Source organism: Gilbertella persicaria, assembly GCF_025201335.1.
Source record: "Gilbertella persicaria strain CBS 190.32 chromosome Unknown B0P05scaffold_27, whole genome shotgun sequence".
NCBI classification, from domain to species: Eukaryota; Fungi; Mucoromycota; class Mucoromycetes; order Mucorales; family Choanephoraceae; genus Gilbertella; species Gilbertella persicaria.
In genome coordinates, this window is record NW_026251988.1 from 28,770 (window position 1) to 53,848 (window position 25,079).

The window sequence follows — 25,079 nt, forward strand, 5'->3', positions numbered from 1 at the left end:
GAGTCTATATTCGTGAGTCTAATGTGTTTTTAGAAAGTGTATCATATCAAAACCTCAGATTGGCCACATGCTATTACACTTGGTGATGTAAATGCTGATGGACAAGATGAGCTTGTATTAGGTTTATTAGATCAAACAATAGAAGTATATGAATGGAGATATATCAAAGATACTTGATTTATTGGATAAAAATATATTTAATTCACTAAACTAATTTACTGCTTGAAAAAACCTTTGACTTTTTGAACCCAAACACGAGGGGCAGCAGGAGCTTCTTTTTCATTCCAGACTTTGGTCATGGATTCATGTTCCAGGAAGGATTGAACACTTTCACCAAAAACGTCAAGACCATCTACCTTGATATCGCATTGGACAGATTGCTTGTGTTCAGCATGAGTATGTTCTTCACGTTCAACCAATACAGCATAACAACCTTGTTGTTTGGCAGCAGCAACTAATTGAGCATTAGCACTGACAACAGCTAACTCTTCAGCGCGTTCAAGACCAAGCAGTTGAATAGTTCCCTTAACAACGGATTCAGAAGCAGATTCACTGGCAGTGTGAGCAAACATTTCAGCAGAAAACTGAGCGTGCCAGCAAAGACAGTTGTTTTGAGCTAAGTTAATCATGGTTTGAGTGGAGAAAGTATCCGAGATGGCAACAGTGGCATATTTGGCTAAAGATTGGTTCTTGAGGCGACGGATACCAATGGCAGCATCGTCATGAACACCAACACTTCTCCAAGCTTGACATAATTCTTCAATTTCAGATTCAGTAAGAGAGTCCTTGACATAATAGCGTTGCAAGATATGAACAAGTGCTTCATGAAGGGAAACATGGTCAGCGACGAAACGCTTGTTGGCAAAGTTGGCGCGCTTGATTTCTGTGTAAGCACCATACCAGTCAGAAACAAAAGCATTGAACTCAAGAGTAGAGAGAACAACATCATGCTTGGGAGTAACAATCTTCTTCCAGACTTGTTGCAAATTCTTGTGGTAATCAACTACGGTTCCAACCAAGTCATAAGCAACAGCACGAACATTCTTGAAAGATGCAGGAACAGTTACGGTTTCAGTCCAAGTGACGACCTTGCCTTCAAAAGCAGAAGAAATGGCCAACTCGACACCAGTTTCAAGTGTGTGGTTGACACGAGTTTGAGTACGGTTGATGACAGCTTCAAGGCGTTCAGTAATGGTATCAATATCTTCGACTTCAATGCGATTAATGACTTCGCGAATGACAGAAAGTTGAAGGATCAAAGTAGTATGAATGCTATCAATACAATCAAGTGTTTGCTTAACAGAGTTAACGATTAAAGTTTGAGTACTGGATTCGACATTACTGGCGGCACTGGTCTTGCTGGTAGTGAGGAACTTGTCCTTCATTTCCTTGATGAAGACTTCAACTTCTCTTTCAGCTGTATCAAGTTTGGTAAAAATATCCTTACGAGTAGTTTCAGAGTTGCTGTGAATGATAGTAGTGATGTTAGACAGAAGAAGAACAAGCCAGTTGGTAATCTTGGTTTTGCTTTCTTGAACAATCACAGTAGTCTCGAGATGGAAACGCTTTTGAGTTTGCTCGCGTGTTTCAGTAACAACTTGAACAACATTTTCGGTCACCTTGACACCAGTAGTAGCCTGTTCTTGCTTGGAATCAACAATTTCAGTCTTCTTGTCAACAATAGTACCACCAGTAGCATGCTCATAATGAACTTCAAGGGCACTGTTGATTTGTTGCTTAATGACAGAAACATAGTTTTGAATCTGAGTGGTCAGGTCTACAGAGCTAGAAGAGCTGTGGCTAACAATCTCAGTGATTTGAGTGGTCTGAGAGTAAGCAGTAGTCTTGATCCATTCAAGTGTTTGAGTGAAAGTGCGCTTGGATTCAGTAGTACTGCTGTAAGATTCAGTAGAAGTATGTTGAGACTTGAATTCGTTAATGGTCACTTCGAGTTCAGACTGAGCTTCCTTGACAATTTGGTTGACTTGGACAGCAACATCGCTTCCACCCTTTTTGGTGACAGCAGTAACACGATCAGTCAATTGAGCAAACCAACGATCAACCTTGACCTGAACATCCTTGATACTTTGTTCCTTGACAACCTGAACAGCAGTAATTTGAGATTGTTGGTTCTTGTGGTGATAATCGATAGCCATGGCAGCAGCAGCAGCTACAGCAGCGGCTCCAACAGCAGCTTTTTCAATAGTGTTCTTGTAAGAGTCATGGCGGTCCTTCTTCTTTTCAAGTTCCAAAGCAACCTTTTGTTCAGTACCAGTGATATGATCAACCTTGGTGATCTTCTCAACAGCTTCGTAATGAGTACCAATTTCTTGCTTCAATTGAGTCTCAGTGATATCAAGAGTAGAGATAATCTTGGACTTGTCAGTTTTGTTGGTGTCTTGAACAGCAGTCTTGACTGCATTCAATTGCTTTTGAGCACTGTACTTGATGTTGTTCAAGAAAATATCAAGATGATGATCAGTAGTGACTTCGGTAGTAGAAGTGGAAGTCTTTTGAGCGGTAGTGGAAGTTTGTTGAAGCTTCTCAATCTTGGTCTTCATTTCAACTTCGGCCTCAGCTACAACAGTGTTGATCTTGACTTGTTTTTCTTCTTCAGAACAATCGCTGGCTTCGAGAAGGTTTTCAATCTTGTTTTTGAGACCAACGAACCAGCTTTGCACAACTTCGGTGGCTTCTTGAGCGGTCTTGCTTACAACAACAACTACACAAGTAGGTTAATACATAATCTCAATCCATATTTCTAACACTTACGACTAGCAGTGATTGCTTCAGAGACGGAGTTAAACGTGGTTTCAATCTTGGTCTTGGAGTTCTTGCTAACTTCCAAAATCTTTTCAACAGCTACCTTGGTGTCAGTAGAAGTAGTAGATACAGCCTCAACGGAAACGGTCTTGATTTCAACGATTTGTTCTTGAACAGTCTTTTGCACAGAAGAGAGAGCTTCTTCGATTTCGAGACGAGTCTTCTTGTCGACCTTGGAAGAAGTAGTCTTGGCCTCATTGAAGATCTTTGCAACCTCTTGCTCACTGGATTCAATCATCTTGTGGACATCTTCTTGAACATTAGATCCACCTTGTCTGATACGGTTGACGATACGTTCAGATAAAGATACAAAGATGGCAATAGTAGTTACACGAGTCTCTTGGATGACAGAGTAAGCAACCTTGGTTTTATCAACAGTGGTTTCCATCTTTCCACAGACAGGCTTTTCAACCACAGAAGCAGTAGAGTCAACCTTGCTAATATCAGTCTTGCTATTGTTGATCTTATTAACCTTTTGATGGAACTTGATAGTGGTCTTCAATTGCTCGAGAGTTACTTCGATTTGATGATAAGAAGCGGTAGCCAAAGCTTCCATTTGCTTGGTCAAATCAGCTTTGCTAGCAGAAGCATTGATACCAATTTGTTGGATTTGAGCAGCTTGATTGTGTGCAACAGAAGAAGCCCATTCAATCTTGCTAATGTATTGTTGTTCGTCACTGGCAGAAGCACAGTACTTAGAGCCATAGGCCTTGGCATGCTCAACAATTTGTATGAGCTCAGTACGAGATTCCTCAACAATGGTAGTGATCTTTTGAGAAGAAGCACCAGACTTTGAAGCAGTGGAGACCTTTTGAATGAGAGAAGTGAACCAGGCAGAAATCAAGATGTTTACACTTTCAATAGTAGTGACACCAGAGTCGTACTTAAGGTGTTGGTAAGTGCTGAGAATGTCTTGCTTCTTCTTTTGTTGTTGCTTTTCAGCTTCTTCCTTCTCATTCTTTTTATGGATCATGACGGCAGCACCTGCTGCAGCGCCAATAGCCAAAGTGCCTGACAAGATCTTGTCAATGTTGGAGTCCTTCTTCTTCTCCTTGACTAAACAAATCGAATATTAGTTGACAGTTCCTTCCAGAAAAAACTAAACTTACCCTTTTCTGTCTTATCCTTTTCATTTTTTTCTTCTTTGTGGCTACTAACAACAGTTTGCTTGCGATCATAATCGACTTCCTCCTCGCCAACAACAATATCATCATCCTTGAATTCAATTTGCAAGGCGCCATCAGACTTCTTGGAGGTATCGACAGTATCTTGAACCTTTTGCTTGACAACAACAGAAGATCCCATAGCTACTTTGATTCTTTCACTAGATGTTTGCGACAATTTGGCCAAGTGAGTTTCCAATTCTTGAATGTTACCAGTCGAGTGGGAATGAATAGCAACCTTCTTCACTTCAGTAATTTCAGAAATGATAGTAACGCGAACAGACTGAAGGCTTTCTTCATAGTGATTACAAGCATAGGTGTAAGACTCTTGATCCAAGTTTTGGTATGACAAACGCTTGATAAAGTCGTTACGAGCAACAGAAATGATTTCAGAAATTTCTTGTTCAGCATGTTCAGTGATACTGTTGATGGTTTGGACTATATCAGCATCCTTGTTGTGAACAGAGCTAGCAACCTTCTTCGTGAAAAGTTCAAACCATTGAGAGATCACAGTAACATTTTCATCCACATCAACAGACAACTCGTTGTACTTGGACTCAGTCTTCTTCTTTTCTTCCTTCTTGTCCTTCTTAGCAGCATGAATAGCCATGGCAGCAGTAGCAGCACCTACAACAGCAGCAGTTGTCTTTGTAAGAGCAGAATCAATCTTTTCTTTTGAAGAATGAACAGCGGAAGAGATAGACTCCTTGATGTTGGTATCAGACTTGTGAATAGCTTCAATGCTAACTTGTTGAATCTTCTTGACATCGGTAGTAAAGGTCTTGTGAACATAGTCAATGGCAGACAAAAGCTCTTGTTCTTTAGTCTTGCTGATTTTCTTGACAGAATTGCAGTTTTCAGTGACCTTAGATTTGGCTTCCTTAGTAACACGCTCAACTTCAGCAGTAGCTTGCTCGATCAAAGAGTTAATTCTCTCCTCCTTGTTTTCAATGCTGGCATCAATACTGATGGAGTAGATTTCTTCATTAAGCTTGGTGTGCCATTGAGTAATAACAGTCTTGACTTCATCAACGGTATCAATGACCTTAACAGTGGACTCAGTCTGAGTAGTATCTTGTTTAATGATGATGACAGAGTTCTTGTAACCAGTTTCCAAAGACTCAGAGATTGCAGCCTTGGAACTTTCCAACAAATTAGAGAGTCTCTGGTTAAACTCGGTTTCGGAGTAACGCTTGCTAGCGACTTCTTGAATTTCAACAATCTTGGTGTTAATGACAGTTTGGACAGATTCAAGACTTCCATAGAAGTGAGACTTGATCAAGAGGAAAGTCTTGTCCTTTTCAGATGATTCAATAGAAGAGGCAAATTTGCTTTGAGTACGCTTGATGTTATTCTCGAGTTCGAGCTTTGACTTTTCAACAAGTGCCTTGACATCTTCTTCTACAGTATCACCACCTTGATGAACGCGGATGGAGATTTCGCGAATAAGTTCAGCAAACCAAGTGGTAATTACAGTCTTGGATTCAGTAACTACTTCAGAAACATGCTTCTCAAGCTTTTCGCAGTATTCCTTGCGGGTGCAGGCAGAAATACGGCCAGCACTCAGCTTTTCTTGGTTTTGCTTGTGTTCAACTTCAGTCACCTTGTTAGTCTTGTTTTCAACAGTTTCTGTCTTTTCAGCAACCAACTTGTAACGACGAATTTCTACACTGACTTGCTCTTGAATAGAAGTAGCAATGGGACGCATTTGTTCAATCCCACCTGTCTTGGAAGAAGCGGCAGCACAATTGATACCAATAGCCTTGACTTGATAACTACTTTGGATGACCAAGTTTTTGACCCACTCGATAGAAGCTTGGTATTGTGTGACAGTAGTTGTGTCAACTACAGACTTGTGAGCATTAACGCTAATGATACGAAGAGTTTCGGTGATACTAGAGACAGCCTTTTGAACAATGACTTCAATATCCGCAGATGCATTAGAACCTCCTTTCTTGGCGCGAGAAGAGACATCGACGATAAGCTTTTCGTACCACTCACGAACGATAATAGTGACATCCAAAGTAGATTGACCGGTCTTTAACTTCTTCTTGTCGATGATCGCTGTCTTCTTGTTATCAATGTCAGAATCAGTCTCAGAGTCAGAACTGGAAGATGATGAATCTTCAACGGCATGCTTGATGATTTCACCAGCAACGATACCAGTAACAATCTTCTTCTTGTCGATACTGGTGGATTTCTTTTGCTTCTTGGCTTCGCTTTCAGAGCTAGAGTCATCACTGCTTTCAGTATCGCTTGACTTGGTAGACTTCTTTTCAGTCTTCTTTGTCTTGGTAGCCTTCTTAACCTTCTTACTGGATTCACTATCTGATTCACTATCAGAAGAATCATCGTCAGACTTGGATTCCTTGGCCTTCTTAATAAGCTTAGACTCCTTCTTTTTCTTTTCGGCGATACATTCAGCCTTCTTCTTGACTTCTTGCTTTCTGCATTCAGATTTCTGTAATAGAAAAAAATTAATATCATGGATACATTGATTTATCTTTAGAATACTTACAGCCTTCTTCTTTTCATAATGAGCAGAGTTGCGTTCAACATCAATCTTGATAGTCTTATTGCAACGGCTAACAGCTGCATTGATTTGACTTTCAGTAGCGCTGATAAGAGGCTTCATCTGTTCAATACCACCAGTAGCACTGAAGGCAACAGCACAATTGACACCAATGGCTTGAATTTGGGCAGAGCTTTGAATGGCCATACCACGAGTCCATTCGATGACATTGATCAATTCTTGTTGAGCAGAAGAATCAGCCTTGGCGCCTCGGATCTTTTTGATAACCAAATCAAGTTCAGCACCAATGTATTCCTTGGCTTCAGTAATAATGGTATTGATTTCCTTAGTAACAACAGTAACATTGTGTTCATGCTTGGCACATTCAGAGACATCAACCATCAACTCTTCGAACCAAGTGTGAACAATGGACAAGATGTATTCAGTTGTAACAACTGTGTAAATGTTCTTCTTATCAACCTTAGTTTGATCCTTTTTGGCAACAGTAGAAGATTGCTGCTTCTTTTGCTCAGTAACCTTGGAAGAGACCTTGGTTTCATAAACAACAAGTGCTTCACTAATTTTGTGTTCATGTTCGGTGATGATGGATGTCATCTTGTCAAAACCACCATAGCCATAAGTGCTTGAAGAAGCTTCAATACCGATAACCTTAATTTCAGTGGACACCTTAGTAATAGTAGTCTTGACTTGTTCAACAGTAGAATGAAGGTTCTTGATACTCTCTTCAGCCTTGACAGCTTCAGAAATCTTGGTCACAGATTGATCAAGGTATTTAAAGATAACATCGGTCTCTTTCTTGACGATGAGATCAATTTCTTCGGAAGAGCCACCATTTTGAGAACAGACAGAAACCTTCTCGGCAAGAGTACGCAACCATTCACGAATAGTGATTTTGACTTCTTGAATGGACAAAGAAGCCTTCAAGGCAACTTGTTCCTGTTCAGAAACTTCATTATGTTTAGAAGCTTCGTGGGTGATGTGACCAGAAGTGTGATGATCATGAATAGAACAGACAAAGTTGTGCTTGGAACTTTCGACCCTTTGAGTAAGTTCAGTAGTGGTCTCAGCTTCAATTGAAGTAATGGTTTCGACAATCTTCTTGGTGTCTTGGTTCTTCTCAATGTACCAAACGCTGGAGTGAACACGGTTGATTCTTTGCATAATCAATTCCTCACTAGACTTGATAACATTGATTATTTCAGCAGTAGCAATACCTGAAAGAGCAGCAGTAGAAACTACCATGGTAGAAGACTTGGTCTCCAATGCCGACAAGCGCTTGGTAGCTGTAGTCTTGACATTCTCAACCAAAGTGGCAACCTCCTTACGGGTGTTGGCAATCAAAATAGCAAGATCTTTTTCAACATTTTCACCACCTTGTTCAAGTCGAGAAATAACAGATTTGGTGAACTTTTGGAAGAAAGTAGTCAAAGAAGACTTAGCATCTTGAATAACAATAACAAGCTCGCTTTGGATATCCAACAATGCAGCTTCCTTTTGTTGAAGCTTCTCAATAGAAGCACCTACAAAACCAGTAGCAGAAGACTTGATATTCTTGCACTTTTCTAAAGCAGCTTCAACTTCTTGAGTAGTAGAAAGCTTGATCACTTCAAGTCTAGAGTTAATATCAATAGCAGATGAAGTGGATGAAGAAGCAACGATTTCTTGAATACGACTAGACTGAGCAACAACAGTCGTTTCAATCCAAGATAAGATGTCATGTTGGTGCTTCTCAGTAATCACCTCACTTGACTTAGCCTTCTTGACAATCTCAAGGAATTCAGTCTTGGATTTCTCAATTGTAGCAGAAATCTCTTCGGTAGAAACAGACTGCTTACTTTGAGTAATTACAGTTTCAGTGAGAGTAGAGAGCCATTTGTTGAATTGAACCTTGACTTCTTCAACCACAATAGTAGTTTGCTTCTCTTGATGTTCAAGCTCTTCAGTCTTCTTCTTGTGTTCAGAAAGCTTCTTGCCAATCTCGACAGCAATAGCAGTTCCTACAGCAACACTAGCTGATCCAGCAAGAATCTTCTTGGCAAGATCAACCTTAGATTGATGTTCTTCTTCCTTCTTTTGTTGCTCAATCTTCTTGATATCTTCCACAGCATGAGATACTTGAGAAGATCCGTGTGTAATGGCACCTTGGACAGATTCAGCAACCTTTTGAGTTTTGGAAGTGACACTATGATGGATAGATTCATAGTGAGACTTGATTTCATGACGAGATTCTTCAGCAATTTGAAGAAGCTTCTCAGAAACAGTCTTGGATTCCTCCTTATGAACAGTAGCCACAGTCTTGATTTGAGTAATACGAGTCTTGGCTGACTTACGAATAGCCTCGAGAGAAGCAATGAAGCGCTCTTCTTCGGCCTTTTCATTAGCAGAGACCATGGACAGTTCATAAGTAATCTTTTCCTTGGCTTGCTCAAAAATGAGGTCGAGTTCTTTTTCAGAAACAGCGATAAGACCATTGACATCTTGTTCAATAGATTCAGAACCAACAGTCAAACGTTGATGGACACGTTCAACAAGGGCAGAAATTTGACTAGAAACATTTTTGGTAGTTTCAGCAACCACTACAAGACCATATTGCACACCCAAAGAAACATTGGAAGTTTCTTCAGTAGTTACAGACTGATGAGCAGAAGTAGATTCAGCAGTAACCTCAATATGATGGCCAATGATGGTTTCGGAAACAGCCAAAGTAGCATCCAACTTTTCGCAAGTCTCATGAGAAATTGAAGTCAACTTCTCGTCACATTCAACTTCAGTAGTGACAGTAGTAGAAGTAGTGATCTGTTCAACCTTGGTGACTTGAACTGAGACGCTTTCTTGAATTTGTTCCAGTGTGGCATGAACCTTCTTTATAGTTTCTTTTTGTAATTCGACTTCGAGCTTGGAAGATTCAGAGGTGGTAACTCTCTTTTCAAATTCACTTTTAGACTTTTGGATGTAAGTGCTGATTTCTTCACGGTGCTTCTTGACAATAGCTTCGATATCAGCTTGAATATTGTCACCACCTTGCTTACGACGTTCAATGACAGCAGTAGTAAGTTGGCGGAACATGTGTTGAATTGTCAAGCGAGTGTCTTCAATAAGAATACCAACAGTTGCCTTTGTCTTCTCAATAGATTCACCATGGCTTGACTTACTATAGTCAACACCTTCGAACTTCTTACCAGCAGCAATAGTAGCAGAAGATTCGTGACCAATCTTGTGAATAACAGATGCAGAGGTCTTAGTCTTCTCAATGGTACTATCAATCTTTTGCAAGGTAGTCTCCTTCAAGGACTCAAGCTTCTGTTCAAAGTGAGTAGTATCGTTCTCGGTAGAAGTAGCAATTTCATAACCAATTTGCTTGACTTCATAAGCTTGTTTCCAAGCAGTACTTCTTACCCAAGACAAAGTATCATGGAAACTAGTTTGAGAGGTACCAATCACAGAAGTTGTGTTGCGCTTGGCCTTTTCAATTTCAACCACAAGTTTCTGTTGAGACTCAAAGACAATGTTGTCAATCTCCTGTTGAGCATTACTACTCTTCTTCTGTGCACATTCATAGACACGCTTGTTCAGGGCAGTTATCCAATCACGAACAATGACTTGAACTTGATCATAGACAACAACCAAAGTTTCAGACTTCTTTTCAACAGCAGTCTTGATAGAGTCCTTCTTTACAACATTGACAGATCCGGTCTTTTGAATCTCATGTTCTTCAGACTTGTCAGCCTTGGCTTTGGTAGTGTCTTGCTGCTGCTTGTTTTCCTTAGCATCGTGATGATGCAAAATTGCAGCACTTGCAATTGCAGCGGCGGCAGCACCAAGAACAGCGCTAGAAACCTTGTTACCAGAAGATGAAGTTGATTGTTGGTTATCAACAACAGTAGCAGTACTAGTACCAGTGGTGCTAGTTGAAGGCTTGCTACCGACCTTGGTGACCTTAGTCTCCTCAACCTCGGTTTCAACAGTATTAAGGACCTTGGTTTCTTGGTCAGCCTTGATCTTCTCAGTCTTTTTGACATCTTCAGTCTTAATGACTTGATTCTTCTTAGCAATTTCGTCTTGCTTGTGTTGTGCAATTTCATTACTTTCAGTCGTGTTCTTGACTTCAGTCACCTTAGTGCTAGACTTGTCACCGGCGATAGCAATCTTTTGCTTTTCACCTTCGAGCTCTTCAGTCTTATTAACAACAGTTGTAGTCTTCTTAACATTGGTGACTTTTGTAACAATGGTTTGAAGATCAGACAAGACAATACGAGAAGCAGTAGCGCCGAAAGAGTAGCTAGAGTAGCGAATGATTTGCTCTTTGGAAACCTGTTCGCTGGTGATTGACTTCTTAAACTGGTTGATGTTGGCAGTAAGAGAAGCCTTGATGTTATCCAACGAATATTCAAGACGACGACGCTCAGCCCAGCTAAGATAAGTCAAGTGAGCATAGTAAGCACGAAGGACCAACTTGGCTTCTTCAATTCGAGTGTTAATTTCGATTTGTGCAGCCTCGACAATAGCAAGGGTATCCTGTTTGATGGTTTCTTCAGAAGATTCCTTGCTATCTTGAATAAGCAAAGAGATTTGTTGGGTAGTCTCAATGAACCAGCTAGATAGCTTAGTTTGGGTTTCAACTAACTTGTTTGTTACAGTTTGTTGAGCAACACCAACCATCTTTTCATCCAAGATGACAGAGATTTCGGCTTTATCAGTGTCCTTGATTTCAGTCTTTTGAACATCAGTGATATCTTGAGTAATAGCGGTTTGATAGACCTTGAGCTGTGTAGAAAGACGCTCTTCAATGACACGAGTGACATCCAACCAATGCTCTTCATCAACAAGGTATTGCTTTTGAGAAAAGACGGTTTCAATTTGAGAGCTGACTACACTTTCAGCTTGAGTAATAGCAGTCTCAATAGTTTTGGTAATAGAGGCCTTCTTGGTTGAAAGGATAGTAGAAGCAGTCTTTTCCAAGTGGCCAGTGGTAATAGACTTGATCTTGGAAAGCTCAGTAGAAAGCTCCTTGCGAGAGTTTTCAACCATGGTCTTGATTTCTTCTTCAGAAGAACCGTTGCGCTTAGCTTTATCAATGGTTTCATACAAACTAATAAACCAGTAACGGACGGCAACCTTAATACTATCTACAGTAACCAAGATGTTCTCTTGAACACAGGTTTCCTCAGTAGATTGAGAGACAGTAGTAGTGGTGGAGAAGCTCTTCTTTTCGTTCTCAATAGCATGTTGATAATGATTTTCAACTTCTTGAGAAGCGGTAGTCAAGGTAGATTCAAAGTCAAGACCTGCCAAATCAGTAACCTCTCCAGAGTGCAAGCGACCCAAGAATTTTTCAAAGATACGAGCACGGTAAAGCTCCTTGATTTGATGAATGGAAACATGCCAATCAGGAACAGATCCAACAACCAAATGTTCAACTGAAGCATGGACACGCAAGTGTTCATCAAGACGTCTAAAGAGATCTTCACGAGATTCCTCGATCGTATCAATGAGCTCTTCCTTGGTCTTGCAATGACGAATACGTTGGCTGAAGGTAATCTTCCAAGCACGAGTAATCATACGAGACTCTTCAATGATTTGAACAGAAGTTTGTTGTGAGCGACGAACAACAATCTTTTCAGTAGCCTTGTCAACATCAGTAACAGCAGATGCCACCTTGTTTTGATCCTTTTGAGTCTTTTCTTCAGTATTTTTATCACGATGTTCAGAGACCTTTTCTGCAATCTTGGAAGCGCCTTCAATAGCACCGACTGCAACTACAGTGGATGTGGCAGCAATACCAACATTAGTCAAAATGTCTTGGAAGGTGTGATGCTTTTCCTTATCAACAGCAGCCGTGGAAACTGAAGAGTTGTTGTTGATTGCATTGTTCTTCTTGACAGAGATATCTTCAACCTCGATGTCTGCTTCTTCGACACTTTCAATAAGAGCACCTTGTTCAATACAAGTGGTAAGACGGTCAATAGAAGAGACCTTGGAGACAGAGGTACTAGTTTCAGTCGTAGTGGTAGTAGTTTCGTTACCAGAAGTAGTAACCTTGCCAAAAATAGGTACAGAGAATCTCCAAGTAATAGCGCGCTCCTTGTTTGAAACCAAAGTTACATCAAGACCTTCAGTCAAGGATTCGGCGTCAGTGTAACCCAAAGTGTATTGAGCATAACTGTCAAGATGGATTTGACCTTCAACAGTAAGAGCCCACTTTTGAGAACTGACACCAGCTTCGGAGGCTTGGATCAACTTGGATGATTCATTGATTTCACCTTCAACATCAATTGCAAGCTTACTACCATAGTTGATTAAAAGACCAGAACGATAAGTCCAAAGCTGACTTCTGTAGTCCTTGAAGCTCAACTTGTTCAAGACCAATGAAGCTCCAGATGCCGAAGAACCTCCTTTTACAGCAAGTACAAGACTATCACCACCCTTGGTATCGGCCTTGATAAAGAACCATGTGGCACGAGGGAACAAACCGTACTTTTGAGTAACAGTAGTGGTAGTTGTAGTGGTGGTCGTAGAAGACTTTTGAGAAGCAATGACCCAAGAGATGACAGTAGAGAGAGCAACCTTAGATTCCTTCTCAATCTCTGTGTTGGAAAAGACAGGAATATGCAATTGCAGAGCATGCATATTTTCAGATGACTCGGTTTCAGAGGTAATCAATTGGTAATAACGCTCAGTGCGACTAGAGGAGGCAACACTAAAGTAAACGGTTTCGGTATGAATCTTTACATATAATGTTCCCTTGCTAGAGATACAGAAGATTTGATCAAGAGTATCATTGCTACCAGAAAGCATCAACTTATCAGCTGAAGAAAATAGTTTAGTATTTTGCCTTTTTGAATCTATATAAAATACTTACAGTTCTTGTCATAAACAAGACGCAACATATGCTTATAGTTGACGAGGTAACCATTGATATATGCCCACAAGTATTGCTTATGGTCTTCCTTTTCACCAAGCTTGACAAACTTGACTTCAGCAGAATCAGTAATACCAGATGACAAGAAGGCATTTCCGTTGTCTGCACTAATGAAGAACCAATTTTGAGAACTAGGCCATTGGTTTTCAGCTGTAACCTTGTGTTGGAATGTGTGCTTCAAACATTCAAAGGCAGCAATAGCAGAAATACAGCTAGAAATGGCGCTGATCTTACCAGCTTCAATGATAGTGAACTTGGAATCAGTAACATTGCTGTTAGTTTGTTCTACAGGAATCAAAGCAGGAATCTTGACTTCCCAGCGTTGTTCAGGACGAACAATGTCGCCAGCTAAACGAGCCTTTTCTTCTTGGAGATAGACGCTAATAGTAGTCTTTTGATCACTAATGCGCTTGAGATCTTTGACACCCAATACAAGATTTGGCTTAGACTTTAAAGAGATTAAGCCATCAGTACGAAGTTCCCATTGTTGATCGGCAACGTTTTCACCAGTGATACGAGTAGAGATGACAAGTCTTTCACCGGCAACAATGGTGTCAGTCATGGTGGCATCTAATACAAGATTATGTCCCTTGAGGTTCACTACACGTCCATCCTTGTAAGACCATAATTGACTAGCAAAATTGGTTGACTTCATGGGAGCAAGAACAACATAAGCACCATCTCTGGTGTCGCCATCAACAACATCAAGGACCATGCCATGGAGAGAGCTCTTGATCAAGAAATAACCAGAGAATGGAAAGTTGGGTTGATTATAGGACTTGTAACGAACCACTTTTTCAAATCCGGTAGGAACATAATCAAAAGCAGCGTGATATGATTCCTTACGATCAAATTTGAGAGAATGGTAGGATGTCTTCTTGGCAGTAGATTGAATGCCTTCTTGTTTCTTAGTGTCACTCTTCTTCTTGCCAAATATATTGGAAATGGCTTGAGGTGCAGAAGTAATAGCATCAGTGATTTTGCCTGCAGCACCAGTGGCATCAGCCAAGATACCAGCACCAGCGGTAGCAATGCCCAGGTTGCCAACAAGGTTGAGCTTAGTGAGATCAGAATCATCATCCTCGTCATCACTAGAATCATCGTCTTCATCATCGCTTTCATCAATAGAAGCATTGTCGCCAGATTCTTCATCCTCCTTTACAGTCAACTCTTGATCATCAAAGCCTTCAATGATTTCACTGGAAACACTAGACGACTCTTCTGTGACAGATGTAGTATTTGATGTAGTCTTTACAGTACGGTAAACTGGTCTGGAGAACACCCAACGCAACCACTTTTCAGACTTGAGAGCAGTTTCTTGTTGACCCTTTTCGTTAACAAACTTGCGAACATGCAATTCACGAAGACCAACTTGAGCACCAGCAACTTGAGTGCGTTTGGAGTTAGAAACGCCAATGACAAGACGCTCATCAGAACGCAAATAGATTTCTCCATTAACAGTAAGAGACCAGAATTGGAATTCGGACATGGACTTTTCACGAACAAACAAAGGAGTACGGAGACCATCTTCGATAAGAACGCCCTTGATAGTGGTAGCGTCCAAAGCGAGTCCAGTTTGAGCATTGATAAGGTGACCATCTTCGTAAGTCCAGAAATGCCACTTGTATTCCTTGAAATTGATAGGTCTAAGAGTAACTTCGTATTCTGTGGAACCATTTTCTCCAACGCGAGGCTTCTTTTCAACAGTCAAAGCAAGGTGTTCATCACTATAACTTGAACGAATAAAGAATCCACCTTGAGGGAAGAGACCCCAACGACGAATCACAGTTACCTTGTTGATCTTTTCATAACGTTCAGAAGTAGATGTGCGGAAGGAAGCTTCGTCAATGTTTTCAACAAAGACGTCGCTATCATTATGATCCAAAACACCAGCAGCTGAAACACCTTTAACGCCTGATATGCTTCTGCCAAAGACGGGAATAGCAAATGTCCATAATTGGTATTCAAGATCCAAGGATCCACGGGTATGCAATTGAATTTCAGTTCCTTCAGTAACATTGTTTCCTTTAGCGCCAAGAACAAGACTAGGACGGGACTTGGGATGAATATGACCGTCAACAGACAAGGCCCAAATTTGGTTCTTGCGGTGTCTCTTGAGGTACTTTTCGTGCCATTGGATGATATTACTACCAGCATTGAAAGCACCACCGGCAATGTCGATCACAAGTTCAGACTCAAGGTTGACAAGACAACCATCATCTTGAACATGCCACAATTGGCGACGGAAGATCTTGTAATCAATCTTTTCAATGGTAAGCTTAGCACCTTCTTTACGACTAGGAGCGGTGAGAACAAGTGACTTATCAGCCTTAGAACGAATGTAGAACCAGTTCTCAGGGAAGACACCGTAAGAATGAGAAACCAATTTGGTGTTGCTACTTGAGGAAGCTAGATAATAGAAAAAAAGAGTATTAGAAAATTGCCTAAAACAGAGCTGCTAATGTCTTACTTTTATGAGTACGCAAAGTCAAGAGGATACGTTCAGTACGAGAAATAAAGCGAACTTCCTTCTTGTAAATATTACTATAGCGGGTTTCATAATGACCACGAACAAAGCCCCAAGCATAATGCTCACTTGTGTTACTAGCATAAGCAAGTTGAACTTGGTATTGGTTGTCTTGTTCCAATAGGGCAAAACCTAAGGTGTTCTTGGATTCTGATACAATAGAACCATCAGTCTTGACAGCCCAGCTTTGACGTTGATCAACTGTCTTGTTTTCAGAAACAAGTTCTTCACGAATTTGAAGCTGACTTCCACTCACAAGATCATCTATAATAGAAGAAAAAAATAAGCAACACTTTTTCATTGATTTATAATCATTACCTGAAGCATGCAATACAAGTCCAGTTGCAACATGCACAAGATAACCATTGCGGAAAGTCCATTTGAAGTGTTCACTACTTTCACCAAACTCAAGCTTCTTGACAACCAAGTATGAGAATGCTTCGGACTTTTCAGGCACTAAAGCCAATCCGCCTTGGGCGGTGATAAAGAATGTATCTTCAGGCCAGTTAGCAATACGATGGACAACCTTTTGAACTGCTTGTTCATTGAATTGCTTCCATTCGGATAAGACACTGGCAGTCCAGCGAACAAGTACTTGGGTGTTGTTTTCAATCTTGATCTCAGGCGACAAAAGACTCCAGCGATGTTCTTGTTGGACAGAAAGATGTTCTGCAAGAACAAGCTTGTAAGCGTTAGTTTCCACTTCTTGAGGAATCAGGGTGAGTGAAGGATTTGAGCCATGGATGATGTAACCATCCACCGTGAGTCTCCATCTTTGGCCAATATCGCCAGCCTTACGCAATTCCTGGCGAATACTGGATCCAGCAACAAGGTTATCATCTAAAATTAAAAATATCGTTAGTTTAGTTTATGTGATACGTCGCACTACATGAGTAGCACTTACTCTCGACGTCAATTGCCAATTGAGTAGCAAAATTGATTAAAACACCGTTCCAATACATCCAAAGTTGATTGCGCCAATTGTCTTTACTAATCTGAGACAAGTGAATGTCTTCAGTAACACTATCAGCAGTAAGGACAAAGGGAGATTCTGGAGAAGTACCAACAAAGGAACGAATAAAGAACCAACCACTTGGGTATTGAGCATAGTGATGGTAATAAACCTTCTTTTGAACGGAAGTTTCGGCAACGGAAGCTACAAAGTTAAAGTTAGCTGCCAAATTTGTAAAAGAAAATGACTTACTGGAGACTTGTTTGAAAACAGGAAGGACAAAATTCCATCGTTGCTCGGAGTGATCAGGTGTTTTTTTGTTGGCTAAAAGAACAGGAAGGTGGTCCTTCTTGTTGGTGCTAGAAACAGCCAAGACTACGTCTTTATGGTTCTTGTTATGAATGTAGCCTTCAACAGAGAGACCCCATTGTTGGTTTTCAAAACCATCTTTCTTTTGTTTGTATTGACAAATCTCAGAGCCACTAGTGATACATCCTGTAGAAAACAGAAAAGTAAGTGTCTGTGTAATACATAGAAAAAAACTGTGCTATTTACCTCCTCGAACATCCAAGACCAAATTAGATGCTTTGTTAATAAGGAATCCATCATTGTGCTTCCAGAGTTGACGATTATAGTTTTGGGAGTCCAATTTAGTAGCAACAGCTTGAGCAGCCAATTTGTCAGTTTCGAGAACAGTAATAACAAGACCATGCTTTTGGTTCTTGATAAAGAAGTAACCTTCAGGGAATACGCCCACCTGTTCAGTAACAGTAGTAATTTCGGTAGTCTTTTTTTTGAAAACGGGTAAGACAACAACAAAACGTTGGTAAGAGTGAGTCTTGTGATCAGTTTGTTTTTGCAATAAGAGAGCAGCGCTTTCGCGGTTTAAGCCAAACCAGTTATCCTTCTTAAAGCCAAGGACATAGTGATGATCACTCTTCAACTTGATTTCACCAGAGGTAGTCAATGTCCAAGATTGAAGGTTAAGATCCTTTTCAGTGACACTAGAGGATTGAACGACACTGGCTTCATCAGAGAGCTCTTCGGCTGTCAATGCAAATCCGGAGTTTTTGTTGATCAAACGACCCGTGATCACATCGTAATGCCAAAGTTGAGTCTCGTAATCACTCTTACGTAAAGGCTCGAGACAGAGCCGGGCACCGGAGCTATTAGAAGATGCATTTTCAACACCAATAAAGAAACCAGTAGATTCAGATTTGATAAAGAATTCAGAATCAGGGAAGGAAGTCATTTGCTTTGAATCATCAAGGCAGCTATCTTCATCATCTAATACATTGATTAGTGTTTTATTACATGTATACATCTGATATTTACCATGATGAATATGAAGTGATGCAGAACTAAAGCTACCAAGAGAAGCACCGCTGATTGTACGCTTCAAGCTATCCATAGGACCGCTTAGGATAGAAGTACGCTTTTGAGAAGGCAACATAAACTCCCAACGCTGTTCCTTCTTTTCCTTGACATTCTTGTCCAACTTTTGAAGATGAACATGTTGTCCATCACGACGAGTAAAGAAAGATTCCTTGATTCCGAGAACCAAGCTTGAGTCCTTAGTGAGAAAGATGTGACCATCAGAAGAGACGCCAAAAGTTTGACAGTTGGCACTATCAGAATCATGTTGCTGGACAATTTCAGCACCCACTTTAGCAGCACCTACTCATTTCGTGTTAATACACTCAAGGTCCTGAACGCATTTGTTTACTAGTTACCTTTGGAAACATCGAGAACAAATCCGGTCTTTTTATTGTGAAGACGACCATCCTCTCCATGTTGCCAAAGTTGATTATCAAAGTCCTTGCTTTTAATGCTTGTCATTACGACTGGCTCACCAACGGCAGACTTCTCGGTAGAAAGAACATAACCGCTATTGAGATTTTTTATAAAAAACCAACCCTTAGGGAAAGATGCCATTTTTTTCAAATCAAGTATATACTAAAAACAAATTGCTTTTTTTTTTGAGAGTGATTTACTATTACAAGTTTTTTTTTTTTGGTACAAAGGAAAATATACAAGATTTACAAAAAGAAGTATACTCGACTTGAAGTTATGAAGAGGAAAGAAAGAGAAAAAGAAACTCGAGACGCGATTTTAGTTTATGTTTTTTGGAGATTGAATTGGGCGTACTTTATTTATGCAATAGAAGGCGAAGTAAACAAATATACCAGAGACAAAAAGGCAAATTGTGCCACAGTCGTATCACAAATAAGCTTTGTTTCGAAACTTGTTTCTTTCTAATACTGGATTTGCTACAGCACTTTCCAAATCGAAACAAGGGCCGATAATAGACATTTTATAAACTTTATTTTATATATTTTTTTTCTTGCAACACACTAAATGAGATGCCTTATAGACTTCATCATAGATCGAACATATATTGTTAAAAAAGAATCTAGATAAATGTAAATTGTTGTGTTTATGCGGCTTAGAATAACTTTTTTTTTTTTTTGTGAAAGAGAAGTACTCGTTTGCCCATAAACAAACACATATGCATTTATCCTTTCAGCAGACTAGTCCGTGAGTAAAAAGAAAACAAAGTCATCCCTTTTTTTTTTCTTTATCTCGGCCTTGTAGCTAATTAATTTACGACAATTAACGCAAATACTCATCAAAAGTGGTCTTTTTTTTTGTAGGAGAAAAAAACAAAAGAGTAAAGATAAAACTATGTTTATGAGATAAGCATTCAAGAAGAGTTTCATCACAATGGAATAAACATATACACATGCATATGTATGCCATCATACATAGAAAGTATAGCCTATAAGTGTTTGAAAGTTAAAAATGTCATGATCTAGAATACATAGAGGACTATTGCCGGTGAATGAATTATATTTAGGATCCAAGGAACGTATGAATTTCCAAGGTATCACTAAGGTCCAAGAACATACACATGAAAATCGATAGTATGTATTGAGGGAGTACAAAAAACCTAAAACGTTTGACAAATTGCTCTCTTCACCCTTCTCTTCCCACACCTGAGCAGTTTTTTTTTATGCGCATAATATTGTCTCGACATGATTGTATAAAAGCTTCTTTTCTTTTTTAATTGTAACCTTACAAACATTGAACACCATTTACTTTTTGTTAAAGAAGAATAAAGAATGAAAAATATTTTAGAAGAAAAAGATACCGAGAACTTTGGGTTTATTTACATGATAGATAAAACTAAAAAAGAAAGCAGCTATTTTCAATACTGCTGTTGTATGATGACATGCTTACATTGTTCCTAGTACTACAGTTTAGCTATTCTATTTCAAACTTTGTATATACACTGTGATACCAAGCAATGATACAACATTTTTACATTTGTTTCTTACGTAGTAACATAAAAGAAAGCTTTACAAATTACAAAACTATTTGTTAAGCACAATAAAACTAAGTTGTTTCGCCTATTCTTTTCATAAACAAAACATGCTATTTTAGGAGGGTATTTCCTTTTGGTTATTATGCGTTGAGATAAGAAACTCATTAGACTGGTTTTGATGAGGACTAATGCACAGCTACGCTTTTTTTGTATCGACTCAACACTCGATCATGGACAATCATCATTCTTATCGACGTTTGCTATTATATTGAAAGTATCAGAAACAAGTCTTTTCAAGTTGTTGTTTGTCTTTGCCATAGGAAAGTATAGGGCGGAAAACAAAGTATTAAAAGACATATATTCTGGCCAATAGATTGCTTAGGACTAGAGAAGAATATTTTCACTTGAATGCAATGTACATCTTCTCTTTTATACTCCTTTCTTGAGGTCAAACACTCAAGTGTGATGATCTTCTGCTTCCTTCTTCAAACCATATCACACTTATACTCTTATTCTCTCTTTGAGCTATGATCATTTTTAATAGAGTAATCAACCATGCGATATTCTATCAAACAGGGTTAAATTAATCATTTTTTGTACATATTAGGAGTATGCATTGAAAGGAGACAACAATGTAAGCATCTGATTGGTTATAAGTTCATAGTGGCTGAGACTGTCTTTTTCCTAAATATACTAATTTTTTTTTTTTGAATACGTTTCCTTTTTTTTTCCTTTACTCTCTTGATCACTCTCTTATAAGATGTCTTCTTATTCTTCTTCTTACCATCATTCCTCTTCTGGAGGAGGCTATTCAAGTAGTCGTGGAAATTACCGTGATAATAGAGACGTCTCTCCTAGAAGATCAAGCAGACCGTAAGTATCATCATGTACTTGATTTGTAGTTTAATCTGTTATTTTCTTATAGATCTAGCAGCTATGATAATCACTCTCGCGATGATCGTGGTTATTCTTCATACCGCTCTCATCACGGTGATAGCTCAAGCAGAAGCCACTCGCATGGTTATGGTCACAGTAGCAGCAGTAGTAACCATCATGGTGGCTACAGTGGTGGCCATGGTGGTGGCAGCTATGGCGGTGGCTACAACAACAACAACAATAACAGTTATGGTTCTGGTGGTTACGGCAACAAGTCTTATGGTCAATCAAGTAACAATGAATCTAAAGAAATCCAATGGGACTTGTCTACTTTACCTAAATTTGAAAAGAACTTTTACACTGAACACCCTGATGTAGCTCGTCGTACACCTGAAGAAGTAGATGCTATTCGTGCTGCTGCAGGCATGATTGTCACTGGTCACAATGTCCCTAAGCCTCTCAAGACTTTCGAAGAAGCCAATTACCCCTCTTATGTGATGGATGAACTCAACAAGCTGGGCTTCTCTCATCCTACGCCTATTCAATGTCAAGGTTGGCCTATGGCCTTGAGTGGTTGTGATGTTGTCGGTGTTGCTGAAACTGGTTCTGGTAAGACATTAGCTTATATCTTGCCTGCTATTCTTCATATCAATGCTCAACCTCTTCTTCAACCTGGCGATGGTCCTATTGTGTTGGTATTGGCTCCTACCCGTGAATTGGCTGTTCAGATTCGTGAAGAATGTGTCAAATTTGGCTCTACTTCTCGTATCAAGAATACATGTCTGTATGGTGGTACTCCCCGTGGTCCTCAAATTCGTGATTTAGCCAGAGGTGTTGAGATCTGTATTGCTACTCCTGGCCGTTTGATTGATATGTTGGATGGCGGAAAGACTAATTTGAAGCGTGTTACTTATTTGGTGCTTGATGAAGCTGACCGTATGCTTGATATGGGTTTTGAACCTCAAATCAGAAAGATTATCAACCAAATTCGTCCTGATAGACAAACCTTGATGTGGTCTGCTACTTGGCCCAAGACAGTAGAGCGTTTGGCTCAATCTTATCTCAAGGACTTTATTCAAGTCACTGTAGGTTCTTTGTCCTTAAGTGCTTCCAACAATGTCTCTCAGACTGTAGAAATCTGTACTGAACCAGAAAAGCGTGGTAAATTGATTACTCAACTAGAACGCATTATGGAAAATCCTGAGAATGAACGCAAGACAATTATCTTCACTAGTACAAAGCGTACTGCTGATGATATCACTCGTTTCTTAAGACAAGACGGTTTCCCTGCTCTTGCTATCCATGGTGATAAACAACAGAATGAACGTGATTGGGTGTTGAATCAATTCCGTAGTGGTGGACATCCTATTATGGTGGCTACTGATGTTGCTTCTCGTGGTATTGGTACGTATAACTTTTATTTCATTGGGGTATATTTCGAAGACACACAGGTAAAAAAAACAAGAGTTTTCGCTCTCGTAATTACGCTTAAAAAAAGAAACTCTTCTTTTTCCTCTCTCTCTTTTATTTTTCTATATATATATATATCTAGTGGGGAGAAACAGAATTAGGAGAGAACAGACAAGCTTTGTTTTCTTTGTTACTTGCTTTTTATTCATCGAATCAAGAAGAATATGACAAAAGAAAAGAGAGGACGATCTCTCTCTTGGTTAAAGTAGCAAAGAAAGATATTCTCTTTCTTTTTTTAAAAAAAAACAAGTAGCGTGATGATGGTATTTCTCTTTTTTTATACATCATGGATTCGAAATTATAGCTTTAATTTACCTATGTTATATATCATACTAACTGCATATAACAGATGTGAAGGATGTAAAATATGTCATTAACTATGATTTCCCTACAAATATTGAAGATTATGTGCATCGTGTGGGTCGTACTGGTCGTGGTGGAAACACAGGTCACTCTTTTACTTTCTTTACTGCCGACAATGCCCGCCAAGCCCGTGAATTGGTTGATATTCTTAACCAAACCAATCAATATGTTGATCCTCGCCTTCAAATGATGGTACAGTCACGCGGCGGTGGCGGTGGCCGTGGAGGCGGTAGAGGAGGTTTCCGAGGTAGAGGCCGCGGGGGCTATGGTGGTGGCCGCGGTGGTGGCGGCGGCGGTGGATATGGTGGCGGAGGCTACGGTGGAAGCAGATGGTAAAAAAAAAATATATACTAGTAATAATCATAGAGTCTCTTTTTGTAAATAAATAAAAAATAAACTCCTCCCCCCTGCTTAAAATCAATCTCTTTTTTTTGTGTGTTTTTATTTATGAACAACGATAAAGATCAACAAGAACGAGTGTCCTTGAAGGACATGAAAAAGTTTGAAAAATGGACGAAATCACTTAAATACATCACTGGTTTAGGCATGACAGAAGTAGAGAAAGAGGACTTTAAAAAGCGTCTTGAAACAGATCTAGAAGAATACCAATGCCATCAATGTGAAATGTGGAGAGATAATCTATTAAAGAATAGTAGGCATATTGTTTCATAGAGAACTTGACTGATAGTTAGGTCCTCCTGTGCGATTCATGGTGGATGAACTCAAAAAGATCAATAAACAAATGGTGAAAGAAGACTTCAAATGTATGCCATGTGACAACACAAGAGCAGGAGGATTCTCACCTGTAGATGGTATCATGTTGTGTCAAAATCGACTCGGATCAAAAACACATCAGGAGCATACGATGGTTCATGAAATGGTGCACATGTATGATCATCACAAATTCAAAGTGGATTGGAACAACTTAAAACATCAAGCTTGCAGTGAGGTAACATATACATATATTTATATAGACTCTGATGATGGCTTTGATAGATTAGAGCAGCCAGTTTAAGTGGGGATTGTCGTTGGACTAGAGAATTACAGCGAGGATTCTTTACTTTTACAAAGCAACACCAAGCCTGTGTCAAAAGAAGAGCCATCATTTCAGTTACACAAAATCCAAACTGTGAAGATGAAAAAGATGCTGAAAGAGCTGTTTCAAGCGTATTTGAGAGTTGCTTTGCAGACACAAGGCCTTTTGATGAAATCTATTAGAGAAAATAAACTGCTGAGATCGAAAATGCTTTATAAATGAACTAAACTCTTGGCCCTTTTTTCTTTCTTTCTTGTTATTCTTATTTAAAAAATAATGGCTACAGCTAGTCCTTACAGTGCTCAAGGTGCTCAAGAAAAGGTAAAGGAAGTTTTGGTTCGTCTTGATACCGAACTCTCCAAGTTCAAATACGCCAATGATTTTGAACAAAAGACGGGTGTTCCCAAAAGCTATGTTGCCCTTGGTGGTGCTGGTATTGTCTTTTTGATGATTTTCTTTAATATTGCTGGTCAACTCTTGACAAGCAGTATTTCATGGTTGTATCCTGGTAAGTATACTGGAAGGGACTGCATTTGTTTCTAACTAAAGATACAGCTTATGCTTCTTTTAAGGCCATTGAATCTGCAGACAAGGAAGATGATAAGCAATGGTTAACTTATTGGACTGTAATTGGTTTTGTTCAAATGATGGAATACTTCTCTGATATTCTTCTCTATTGGTTCCCTTTTTACTATCTCTTCAAGACTTTGCTTGTGCTTTACTTAGCCTTGCCTCAATTTAAAGTAAGTGGTCATGTAGGTGACATGGATTGACGCGTCTTTTTTTTTTTTCTATATAGGGTGCTGAAACTCTTTACAATCGCTTCTTGCGTCCTTATCTCCTTAATGCTCAAGGTGATATCGACATCCATACCAACAAATTTAAGGCTAAGGTGAATGAGTTTACTTCTGAATTGACTGGTAACAAAACTGAATAAATGATTGTTTCAATCCAAACATTATGTGCGTAAAACGAGATGTCACATGCTATTAAAACAAGGGACACCTTTCTTGAGTAAAGAAAAAAAAAGTCTATCTAACAAGAGAAAAGATGATTGGATAAAAAGACTGACATATATATATATAAAAAGAG

At 39.4% G+C, this 25,079-nt stretch overlaps 4 protein-coding genes across 4 annotated transcripts; 3 read left to right on the forward strand and 1 right to left on the reverse strand.

The window, feature by feature from the left end:
* Positions 1-171: 171 nt before the first annotated feature.
* Positions 172-19,226, reverse strand: B0P05DRAFT_493445 (uncharacterized protein). Its single transcript, XM_051575352.1, has 12 exons — positions 18,651-19,226; positions 18,253-18,594; positions 17,473-18,204; positions 17,170-17,412; positions 16,870-17,121; positions 16,284-16,805; positions 15,909-16,229; positions 13,379-15,847; positions 6,505-13,325; positions 3,933-6,447; positions 2,773-3,879; positions 172-2,722 (listed from the first exon to the last, which is right to left on the reverse strand). Exons 1-12 carry the CDS (start codon positions 18,850-18,852, stop codon positions 216-218), a joined length of 18,033 nt encoding a protein of 6,010 aa, XP_051433440.1. The 5' UTR covers positions 18,853-19,226; the 3' UTR covers positions 172-215.
* A 1,737-nt stretch (positions 19,227-20,963) lies between these two features.
* On the forward strand, positions 20,964-23,365 carry B0P05DRAFT_547161 (P-loop containing nucleoside triphosphate hydrolase protein). The gene is made up of 3 exons (XM_051578847.1): positions 20,964-21,115; positions 21,168-22,522; positions 22,938-23,365. The coding sequence occupies exons 1-3, from the start codon at positions 21,003-21,005 to the stop codon at positions 23,285-23,287; spliced, it is 1,818 nt and encodes a 605-aa protein (XP_051433441.1). The 5' UTR covers positions 20,964-21,002; the 3' UTR covers positions 23,288-23,365.
* On the forward strand, positions 23,366-24,247 carry B0P05DRAFT_547166 (metalloprotease ATP23). Its single transcript, XM_051578848.1, has 3 exons — positions 23,366-23,603; positions 23,644-23,900; positions 23,948-24,247. Exons 1-3 carry the CDS (start codon positions 23,399-23,401, stop codon positions 24,167-24,169), a joined length of 684 nt encoding a protein of 227 aa, XP_051433442.1. The 5' UTR covers positions 23,366-23,398; the 3' UTR covers positions 24,170-24,247.
* On the forward strand, positions 24,248-25,059 carry B0P05DRAFT_547170 (TB2/DP1, HVA22 family-domain-containing protein). Its single transcript, XM_051578849.1, has 3 exons — positions 24,248-24,495; positions 24,543-24,730; positions 24,787-25,059. Exons 1-3 carry the CDS (start codon positions 24,264-24,266, stop codon positions 24,922-24,924), a joined length of 558 nt encoding a protein of 185 aa, XP_051433443.1. The 5' UTR covers positions 24,248-24,263; the 3' UTR covers positions 24,925-25,059.
* The last annotated feature ends 20 nt before the right edge of the window (positions 25,060-25,079 follow it).